Source organism: Ceratotherium simum, chromosome 32 (genome assembly GCF_057802395.1).
Source record: "Ceratotherium simum simum isolate JZ-2026a chromosome 32, ASM5780239v1, whole genome shotgun sequence".
Lineage (NCBI taxonomy): Eukaryota > Metazoa > Chordata > Mammalia > Perissodactyla > Rhinocerotidae > Ceratotherium > Ceratotherium simum.
In genome coordinates, this window is record NC_141931.1 from 27,554,291 (window position 1) to 27,566,355 (window position 12,065).

Sequence of the window (12,065 nt, forward strand, 5' to 3'; positions counted from 1 at the left end):
CAGCCCCACTACCACTTAAGCCTCACATTACCTTCATTTTACAGATAAAGAAACGGGGCAAAGCAGTGGGAGTGTTATGGCCCCTGATGTGAAACCTGGTAAGCGGCAGAGCTGGGACTGTAGCAAATTAAGGAACTTTCACTCTATGAGTGTCTCCACTCTCTCCCCCACCGCTTTACCGATTGCTGATGTTAATTCCCTTCTCCCTCATGGCGTAGAGGAGCACAGCGATGCAGTATAAGGTCTCAGTGACGTCTGGCATGGTCACGGTGGAGCTGGGCCTCCTGAGGCAGAAGAGCAGCTGCTGGATGTCATTCACACTGCTGGAGAGGAGGACAATGGCTGCCACCAGAGCCCACACGTTGACCCCCTGTGGAGGGGCGTGGACCAGGGAGGGGAGAAAAGACCCAAAACACAATTATAAAGATCACATCAGACAAGCAGTGAAGAAAGCCAACTTTGGGGTCTGGGTCTCATCTACAGATCGTCTGAACTCGGTGCAAACTTCCCACCTGACATCTGGGAAACAAGAGGAACCTTTTCTTTGGCCCTGGGGTCCTTTCTTCTTAGCACTTTGGCATCTGAGCTCTTAGTTTTTTTTAATTAAATAACATTGATGAAGTACCTAACACAGGACCTTGCATGAAGATGATACTCTCACCTCCCCACCCCTCCCCTCTCCAGGTCAGTGTGAGCCCTCAGTGCCACAGATACTCAACAGAGTCAAAACAAGCTCATATTAGATGGTGCCTACCTGGGAGGATGAAAGAGGGAGATACAAAAGAAGACAGTAAGTAGTCTTTAGGGGGGGAAATCAAGACTTACAATTCCTGGCATTAACATGTTAATTTACTATTTACTTTACGTTACTATTATTTAATAATCATTAAATATTAAGTGAAATAAATATTAAATTATTGAAAAATTATTATTATGGACACAGTATGTTCCATTTAGTAATGTCTAAGAAAATGTTCACTAACATATAAATAGTCAATAATGGACATATATCGTTATCATTCTTAACTTTACTACAAGTCTTCCTGTTAAAAAATGCATTCCAAGATACTACTCAGCCATAAAAAAAGACAAAATCGTCCCGTTTGCAACAACATGGATGGGCCTGGAGCGTATTATGTTAAGTGAAATAAGCCAGAAAGAGAAAGACAAACACTGTATGATCTCACTCATATGTGGAATATAAACCAACACATGGACAGAGAAAACTGGACTGTGGTTACCAGGGCAGTGGGGGCGGGGAGTGGGCACAAGGGGTGAAGGGAGTCATATATGTGGTGATGGACAAACGAAAATGTACAACCCAAAATTTCACAATGTTAGAAACCATTAAAACATCAATAAAAAAAAAAAAAAATGCATTCCAAGAAAGGAAAGTTCCATGCACCTCTCACTACAACCGTCTTGTGAAAGAAAACTCACTCCACCATCATCAACAATCACCTCACTAAAGACAGAAAGAGAAACGCACATGGCTGGCTTTCAACCCTCTACTGGTTGCAGAATACAAGCTGAGGGTGCATGTAGCTTCCAATATAAAATCTGAGAATCCCTGAACTAAATAAGGAGCCACAAGACTGAGTCAGGAAATTGAGGACTATTTCTAGCTTCTCATTAACTCATTGTGTATCTGTAGCAAGACCCTTAATTCCTCTTGTCCTTTCAAATAACCCAAATTGTCAACAATGGAATGTGCTGCCTTGTAAAGAAATCATTATTAATCAAAGTGCTCAGAGGTTAGATGACCATCCTCTGTCGAGAATTCCTCAACAGAATGGGAAATTGGACTAAATGCTTTTTAAAATTCCTTCCAAAGTTAAGAATCTATAACAATGAGGTCTTTTATTTCTCTAGTGGGACCAATGACAAGATTAAGGCCTCGAAGATTTTGAAAATAAATCTAAAATAACCTTCAGCTGAACGTAATCACTAATACGCTTTCTCCCAATGAGAAAAGGCGCGGCCTCCCCAACAACTCCACACAGCCACGTACCGCAGCAGCGACATAGAGATCAGGGAGGTACTGACGCACGCACGCCTCGGCCTCAGGGAGGAGGAGATGATCCCTCAGACTCCACAACGCCCTTCCAGGATCCACACTTGGGGAGCATTTAGTGGTGGCTGTATAGCTGTAAGACATTCACAGCAGAGTCCACGAGAAAAATGATCATAAGTGATAACATAAGTGAAAGGACTTCAGAAACTTCTTCCTCCCAGGAGAGAAGCAACTCACCGGATGAGGTTCAGCACACACAACTCGGACTCCTTCTCGATGCCGTAGTTCAACAGGATGCCATCCACTTTGCTGACAGCTTGTTCTTCGTTCATCAGGTATCGATGATACAGCTTTTTCCAAGGAATGAACTATATAGTTTAAAAAATCCAAAATAACATGCAGACAATGGCCATGAGAGAGCAGATTAGGCCACAAACATATAGATAACCTTCTACCAATTGAAAAGCAATTACAGCTCATAGTTCAAAAGCTGGGCAAATAGGATAGAAACATTACACAAATTTTGGTTGGAAACTAGGAGAACCGTGTTGTGGTTTGGTTTCAACGCTAACTTGTTATAGAGTCTGGGAAAAGCTAGTGCTTCAATTCCCCTATCTGAAATACCAGGACACTAATGGCTCCAAGTTTCAATGAGGATGAAATAGTATGAGAGCTGTGGCTATACTAATATCAGACAAAATAGACTTTAAGTCAAAAGCTATTGTAAAAGACAAAGAAGGAGATTATATAATGATAAAAGGGCTAATTCACCAAGAAGTATAACAATTATAATGTTCCAAACACCAGAGCTCCTAAATCTAGGAAGCAAACACTGACTATTGAAAGGAGAAATAGACAGCAACATAATAGTAATAGGAGACTTCAATACTCCACTTTCAAGAAAGGATAGAACAACCAGACAGAAGATCAATAAGGAAACAGAAGACTTGGAACAACACTAGACCAACTGGACCTAACAGACATACACAGAACACTCCACCCAACGACAGCAGAATATACAATCTTCTCAAATGCACAAAGAACATTTTCCAGGATAGATCCCATGCTAAACCACAAAACAAGTCTTAACAAATTTTAAAAGATTGAAATTATATATTTATTTTTTTTTTTTTTTAAGATTTTATTTATTCAGTTTTTTCCCCCCAAAGCCCCAGTAGATAGTTGTACGTCATAGGTTCACATCCTTCTAGTTGCTGTACGTGGGACTCGGCCTCGCGTTGGACGGAGAAGTGGTGCCTCGGGGCGCTCCTGGGATCCGAACCCGGGCCGCCAGCATCAGAGCGCACGCACTTAACCGCTAAGCCACGGAGCCAGCCCAAAAGATTGAAATTATAGAAAGTATCTTTTTCAATCACTATGGAATGAAACTAGAAATCAGTAGCAGAAAGAAAACTGGAAAACCCACAAATATGTGAAATTAAATAACACACTCTTAAAACAACCAATGGGTCAAAAAAGAAATCACAAAGAAACTAGAAAAGATCTTGAGACAAATGAAAACAAAAACACAGCATACCAAAACTTATGGGATGAAGCGAAAGCAGTGCTGAGAGAGAAGCTTACAGCTATAAACACTCACACGAAGAAAGATCACAAATCCACAACCTAACTTGACACCTAAAGGAACTAGGAAAACCACCTAAACCCAAAGCCAGCAGAAGGAAGGAAATAATAAAGACTAGAGCAGAGATAAATGAAATAGAGAATAGAAAAATAGAAAAAAAGGGGCTGGCCTGGTGACGTAGCTGTTAAGTGTGTGAGCTCCGCTGCGGCAGCCCGGGGTTCAGAGGTTCGGATCCTGGGCGCACACCGACGCACCGCTTGTCAAGCCGTGCTGTGGCAGCGTCCCATATAAAAGTAGAGGAAGATGGGCACGGATGTTAGCCCAGGGCCAGTCTTCCTCAGCAAAAAGAGGAGGACTGGCAACAGATGTTAGCTCAGGGCTGATCTTCCTCACAAAAAAAAAGAAAAGAAAAATAGAAAAAAAAAAAAATCAAAGAAATTAAGAATGGGTTTTTTTAAAAGATCAACAAAATTGACAAATCTTAGGTAGATTAAGAAAAAAAAGAAGATTCAAATAACTGAAATCAGACATGAAGGAGGGAACATCAACAGCTGATGTCACAGAAATAAAAAGGATTATAAGAGAATACTACAAACAACCGTGTGTCAACAAATTGGATAACCTAGAAGAATGGATAAATTCCTATAAACACACAACCTACCAAGACTGAATCATGAAGAAATAGAAAATCTGAACAGACCAATAACAAGTAGGAAGATTGAATCAGTAATCAAAAACCTCCCAACAAAGAAAAGCCCAGGACCAGATGTCTTCATTAGAGAATTCTACTGAATATTTACAGAAGAATTAACATCAATCCTCCTCAAACTCTTCGAAAAAACTGAAGAGGGAGCACTTTTAAACTTATTCTGTGAGCCCAGCATAACCTTATACCAAGGCCAGACAAAGACATGGTAAGAAATGAAAAGAAAATGAGAGCTATAGTGGGTTACCGAAAATACATACATCATGTCATTGACGGTGATGATAAAAATAGCATTATACTAACATTTCAAGAGGTAAGTATAAGCTGGGATATCTTCCCAAAAATCTTCTCAAGCAGAATGGAGAAAACCCTTACTTAACCCTTCCAGGACTACGCAGTTCACATCACAGAGATCTCAATTTAGTGGGTAGAAATACTATGACAGAAAACAGTTCACATCTAAAAGCAGAAACATATCTCTCAGAAAGTAGAAGACAAGACCCCACGCAAAGAATGGAGCAAGAGTGACGTGAAATTTCCTCCAAAATCTTTTGTGCTTGGAAGAAAAATGTACTAAGTCTTGATATATCCATCTTGCACTCCATCCCTGAATTTCTGAACTTCAATATAGTTGAAGGGAGAGTTAATCTCTGTATCTCTGATTTATTCCCAACGGCTAGCCTAAAGGATATATAAGCTAAGCAAAACACTCTCCCAGCCCTCAGGTTTACCAAAAGAGTCTGAACCTGGGATGGGAAAAAGTGTAATCAAACAACAAAGGAAGGGCGGGGCACCAGAGGAGTGATGATTAACTGCAGCACTGAGAAACCCTTTCTGAGAGCACCGGCTGCCCACTGTATCAACCTCAAAGGGTACTCCAGGGTGATTGGACACGACCTACTATATGTAAAATACCATGAGGCACAATGGAGAATGCAAAAACAAACAGGACCAGGGGCCGGCCGGTGGCGCAAGAAGTTAAGTGCAGGCACTCCGCTGTGGCGGCCCAGGGTTCACCGGTTCGGATCCCCGGTGCGCACCGACGCACCGCTTGTCAGGCCATGCTGTGGTGGCGTCCCATATAAAGTGGAGGAAGATGGGCATGAATGTTAGCCCAGGGCCCAGTCTTCCTCAGCCAAAAAAGAGGAGGATTGGCAGATGTTAGCTCAGGGCTGATCTTCCTCACAAAAAACAACAAAAAAACCAGGACCAGCTTTCTATCAGTGAGCTAATGATTTAAACGGGGTTAGAAGGCTATCTAAACTGTAGTACCCATAACACACAATTTATACCTGTAGCACAAGGAAGAGAAAGTGAGGAATTTCAATAGGATGGAATGGGAAGGAGCAGAGTGAAGCCTTGAAGAGGAGGTAAGATGTCAACAGTGACACGCAGAGCCCCTTACGTGGGGTTGGGGGGCAGGATTAGACCAACGTACAGAAAGGAACATGCAGTCTGTGGCTGGGATGCAGCAAATCACTTGCTGTGGACAGAACACAGGGATGTGCTGAGGAGAAGGGAGCAAGGAGGCTGGCATAATAAGGTGGGACAAACATGGAAGGCCTTAAACACCTCTAGTGAATCTTGATGTTATTCTGGAGGCAAATGAAAGCTACCATTTCTGAAGAAATGCTATAATCAGAAGTATGCATTAAGTAAAGCTAATCTATGTACTTTTAGAGAAAACATCATGGAACTACAAGCATTTTACATACCAGAGGATCACTGATTATCTCCCTCCAAAGGTGGCACACCAAGCTCAGATTCCAATAGAGATCTTCCACGGGGAGGAACGCAAAGATGTGCCTCAGGACCTCACTGGGCAGGCTACAAATGTGGCTCTCGGGTTCCTGGCAGGGCAAGGTCCCAAGAAGCCCATAGTAAGAGTCCGGAATGGGATCAGGACCAATGTCCTCCACTTCTTGGCTGGATTCTCCAGATTCTGCAGAGAGCCATGACAGAGAGTCCTCTGCATCTTGCCTGGCTTCCCTGGGCTTTGTGCATGACGGAGACAAACGACACCGTGGGGTTTTCTTAGAAACCCCATCCCACTGAATGGTCCCTGTAGCTTGATTTCTCTCATCCTCAAAAGACCGAGACCGCTTCCTGGCAGGCAGAGCAGACCCTGATGAGCCCAGTCTTGCTTCTCCATCACCTTCCTGAGGCAGGGCACAATTGCTCTCTGCAGCAAAGATCATTTCACCCTCTGAGTCCTTAGAGTTGTCCCGGCCCACAGAATTGCTTTTGGCCATGTCATTGGTGCACCGCTGCCGGCCAGCTAGGAAGAATTCAGTGATGTATCTCTGACATCCTTGACCTGCACAGAGAGCCCAAACAGAATGAAGGAGAACTGAAAAATGACCGCTGACCACTGCTGACCCAAATGAGACCAACTAATTTTCAATTATCTCTATTAAGAGAGGAAAGAGACAGGATATACTTAGTGGTCAATTGATTATATAAATAGCTTAATCCAAAAAATATTTATATGTGGCTCTATCATACAGTCAGACACACATCCGGAAAGAGACAGAGACCAGTCTCTGGATAGTGTGAGGACCACATTATACCTTGCAGTAGACACAAACTGAATACCTGAACGGACACACAAAAAGTAGATGCTCACATTCACACATCCACTTCTCCTGGCTTGCTCTTACAATAAAAAAATCTAAGTTTGCTTAAGTAGAAAGGAAAATGTTTTTGGTTATCAGGATTCCGTAAAACCCATTCTTCTCATTTGACAAAGTGAAAACTCTTTTAATTTATTTTTATTTCCTCCTGTGAGGCTGACACATTAATTCATTTTAAAATAAAAAGAAGGTAGTCAGAATTCTTGTCATATTATTAGAGAGGCACCTAATCTAGTCCATACATTTATTCAATAGGCATTTACTAAGCACCTATGATTCTGAGACAAATAAAGTGAAAAATGGTATACGGTCATGCGTTGCTTAACAACGGGGATATGTTATGAGAAATGTGTCGTTAGGCAATCTCATCATTGTTCGAACATCACGGAGTGTACTTACACAACCCAGGTGGTGTAGCCTACTACACACTTAGGCTCTATGGTACTAATCTTATGGGACCATCGCCATATACACAGTCCAGTGTTGACCGAAACGTTATGCAGCGCACAACTGTATACAGTTCCTGACCTCACAGACTTTTCAGGCACTTAGAGGAGTCCAAACAGTGATTTCACACATCAACACTGCATTTTTAAACTCCTATAAATTATTGTAAAATGCCAATGAAATATTTAAACACCTTATCAATATACAACAAAATACATGGTTCCTTCCTGAAATGGCTGTAGCCAGAATTCTCACTTTGGAAAATAAAAGTGGAATGAAACTAGGTTTAGCTTTTAAGAAAATTTATAGAATTTAATATTTTTTCTATGTTAGGAAAAAGAATTATAACTTGTTCTGGGGCAATCTGATAGAAACCCAGAGTTTTGAAGTCAATAGGCCTGGGTTAAATTCTGTGATTTTCTAATCGTGGAATTCAATCACACTAGAATTTATGAAGACCCCACTACCTGCTCAGGGCTAGGACTCCACAGTGAAACATACACACACTCACAAAGTCTATCAGTAAAGAACTCACAACACGGAGAAGTTGACTTATACACACAACAAACAAAATATCAAACAATGTACAACCACTGAGTTTAAAACTGCCTCATTCAATTGGGTACAGTACTTCCAAAAAGTGATAAACACATATTATAATATTTAAAGATGACTGGATAAGATTTGAGTTGGAATCTGAAATTAGATGTATCAAAGGGAAATAAGGCAATCTGGATTATACTAAGAGACGTGATGTACTCAATGGGGCTGGCCCAGTGGCGCAGTTGTTAAGTTCACGCACTCTGCTTCGGTGGCCCAGGGTTTGCGGGTTCAAATCCCAGGTGCGGACCTACGTCACTCATCCAGCCCACTGTGGCGGCGACCCACATACAAAAATGGAGGAAGATTGGCACAGATGTTAGCTGAGGGACAATTTTCCTCAAGCAAAAAGAGGAAGATTGACAACAGATGTTAGTTCAGGGCCAATCTTCCTCACTAAAAAAAGAAAAGAAAAGAAAATGTACTCAAGAATATTAACTTGGGGGCCAGCCCTGTGGCTTGGTGGTTAAGTGCGCACGCTGCGATGCTGGAGGCCCGGGTTCTGATCCCGGGCGTGCATCGAGGCACCACTTCTCCGTCCATCCTGAGGCCGAGTCCCACATACAGCAACTAGAAGGATGTGCAGCTATGACATACAACTATCTACTGGGGCTTTGGGGGGAAAAAAATAAAAAAAATAAATAAAATCTTTAAAAAAAAAAAAAAAAAATGGGCCGGCCCCGTGGCTTAGCGGTTAAGTGCGTGCGCTCCGATGCAGGCGGCCCGGGTTCGGATCCCGGGCGCGCACAGACGCACTGCTTCTCCGGCCATGCTGAGGCCGCGTCCCACATACAGCAACTAGAAGAATGTGCAACTATGACATACAACTATCGCCTGGGGCTTTAGGGGAAAAATAAATAAATAAAAAATTAAAAAAGAAAAAAAAAAGAATATTAACTTGATGATGTACATCCCAGTTGATTTGGAAGAAATAAAATCCGAAGGCAAGGAGAAGGGTTACCGAGGCAGCCCAGGTACGAGGTGACAAAGGGCACAGTCACCATGAAGGCACTGGACACGGGGACCTTTTGGAGAAAAATAATGATACAGTGGACCTAGTGATGGACTAGACAAGGAGGACCACCGAAGAGACAAGAAATCATGGATTCTGGATGGGAATTGTGGTGATATTGGTATGTGCTTTTTACCACATTATAATTAAGCAAGCTAATGGATTTCATGCAGCCACGTTTTCCTGGGGCTTTTACCAGCCACTATAAATAAAGATGGAATTTTCATGGCAAACTCACAAATAATGAAAAAAGTGTCCAACTATTGCAACAGGACTACAAAATCATAACAGCAAAATTTACAAATACTGGGAGATACTGAAAGGTCACACGCACTACAGATTCTGAAATGCAAGGTACTTTTTGGGAAGACATACCCCCAGTCCCTCTTTTTGTTCTGGGTCTAGGATAGAGACCGTGGTTCGGGTCTCTGTTTGTCCATCTTTGACCGAAGGGCTGGAACACAGCCAAGTGACTCCGAGCCAAATGTTGGCAGTCGATGGCTGTAAGATGCTTCCGCTTAAACCGTCTCACTGTTTTGTACCAACAGGCAGAAGAAATGGGACACTCGTTAGTTATCAATTCTACAAGCTAGGCAGCACATTATACTTAAGTTTCAGGAATATAGTGACAGTGGACCACCCCAGCCAGCCCTTCCCCTCTTCCCTATATTTCCATCAACTTTTAGCCATTTCACAGTTTCTTACCATTTTTTCCTTAGAATTTAAGAAAGAATCTTAAAATAAGATCCTAAAATGACTTTCTTTTTTACTTATACTTTCTAGAAGCACTGATCATGAAATGCTCACTCAAAAATAAGTTGCTGCTAACGGATAAATTGAGATCTGCCATCTTTTCCTTGACTGTAGCCAGGCCATGTATGTTCCTATAATTACCATATATATGTAAGAGTTGGCTATAGTTTTTCAAAAATAAATTCATTCATCATTCCATTTATACACCAGCTTCTCCAAGTCTCAGAAGCAGAATGCAGTGACTAGTAAAACAGTCACTGTAAATTCCTTGAGAAGACCACACTGTACACCTCTCTTAGCCCCCAGAGCATCTCAGTATTGGAAACTGATGTAAGAAGATGGGAGCAAGGCCCCCAAGCAGAAGAGAATCGAATTCACTTTTAAGGACATTCAGAGGAGGAAATTTCATATTCTCCCTTAGCAACGCATTACAGCAGCAATTGTATGTAGGATTCTGTCTCATGAGTATTGAAATAATTTCATTTTACATTAGTCATTTTCTGTCAGGTAATTCTTTTTCATGTTTAACCAAGACTCTTTATGTTTCTGTATCTGTTACCCACCTCCTTATGTCATTAAAAAGTTACCGTATTTACACTACGGTAACACAGAATAGTTAGTTTAAAAAAAAGGAGAGAGAGAGGACAAGAGCAGATATAACAGAATTAAAGTTATTCTTTACAGGAGATGGTCAAAAGAGAATAAAATCAGTTCCTGCCAGTATCATATTTTCACAGGTCCTCAAAATACTCGAGTAAACTGTAGTATCAAATGCCAGAACCTCATTCAACATTTCCCTTAAGCCTGAAAACGTCTAAAACCAAGGCACTAACGAGTATAACTGGTATAGTTTACATTTTAAGCGTTAACCCCCCTCGGCCCTTAGCTTCCTCAGAAATGATCCTTCCAAATTTGTTTATTCTTTCAAGGTTTAACAGAAGTTAAAAAAAAATTCATGGGTATTTTAGGACTTTTCAAAAATTATTTCTACAGACAAAAATAGTTCCCCAAGCCCGACTAAAAGGATGCTAGAGACCTTGTAACTACCGGAATTTAGGTTTAAAATGCAGTGATAGAACTGTTAAGCCATGTAATATTGACAAATACGTTCGGTCTGATAAAAGCAGTATTGTAGAGTGAGGGGACAGTGGACCTGAAGGGAAAAACTGGGTGTAAGCCCTCAGCTGGCCACACAAGAGCTGGAGGACCCCCAGTCACTCAGCTTCTCTAAGGCTCAGATTACATGAGAAAATTACTCAGATTACATGATTACATGAGAAAATATAACCAAAAATATTTGTTAAACTATAAAACCCTATCTATACCCATCTGCTTATTCTATTTAACAAAGTTTAGATATGACTGATTTGCATAAAATATTTAAATAACCTTCAAATTATAAAGATGCGAATTACTAATGGCAAGACATGAAGTGCATCAGCAGTCCAATTACAGCCAATTTTGTATTACTAGAAATAACTTAAATAACAGGTAATACGTCTTATTTATTATGAACAGAAAATATCCCCTTCACTGTAATGGCTTCATAAATTTGATTTTTGTTGTTTTTGTTGAACATATTCTTCTACACTAAAAACCCATAGTCTTACTCATACCTACAGAGGCCAAAAATGAATGTGCAGTTTTTCTATATTAAAAAAAAATTTGAAATTTTTCTACATTAAAAAAATAAGCTTCAAGTCTGATTATTCTCTTTTTAAAAATAAGACACAAAATTTCACCTCTTCTGCTCAAAACCCTTCATATTACAAAGTCAACAACCTAATTACTATTTGTCTGAACAGAGACCTCTGGTCAGGCTGGCAAAAAAGATAAGGTAAAGCTACAACGGGCCTTCCAGAATACTGACAAATCCTGGCCCCTAATTCAGGTGCTCCAAACACACTCGGCTCAACTACAGGAGCAGCTACAGAATTCCAACCAATAAACCTGCCAACCCTGCGGATCCCGGATATGTGACCGATATCTGCTTTTCTCTCTCTTCAAATGTTCCCAACTGTTTCAGAGCTGGCAAATACAATGTCTAGAATTACAACCGGAGGTAGCTGAGAAAAGTTACCAATAAACAGAGAATATCTTATTTAAAGAAGGTGAAGGTCTATTGCCAAACTGGCCTGGAGAGGAAAAGCTTTCACGGATGAAATCACAAAGAAATAAGATTAACAATATCAAACCGCTCAGACTCATATAATCCAGGACCTTGATGCCAGCGCAGGCCTGTCTGGCTTACTGGGATGAATCAGGTAATGCTAAGACTTCTAATAATCAATAGAGACATATGACCAATTAGAACA

General features: G+C 41.0%; 1 protein-coding gene across 4 annotated transcripts in view; it reads right to left on the reverse strand.

Annotated features, from left to right (window-relative positions):
* Positions 1-12,065, reverse strand: part of FBH1 (F-box DNA helicase 1) — a 46,783-nt gene that overhangs the window by 26,751 nt on the left and 7,967 nt on the right. For all 4 annotated transcript variants that reach the window (XM_087420859.1, XM_004425389.3, XM_087420861.1 and 1 more), the window contains exons 2-6: positions 9,373-9,528; positions 6,021-6,622; positions 2,252-2,382; positions 2,012-2,147; positions 180-370 (exon numbers count right to left, since the gene is read on the reverse strand). In XM_087420859.1, the coding sequence (XP_087276985.1) occupies positions 180-370; positions 2,012-2,147; positions 2,252-2,382; positions 6,021-6,622; positions 9,373-9,528 (1,216 nt within the window). The remainder of the gene's footprint in view (positions 1-179; positions 371-2,011; positions 2,148-2,251; positions 2,383-6,020; positions 6,623-9,372; positions 9,529-12,065) is intronic.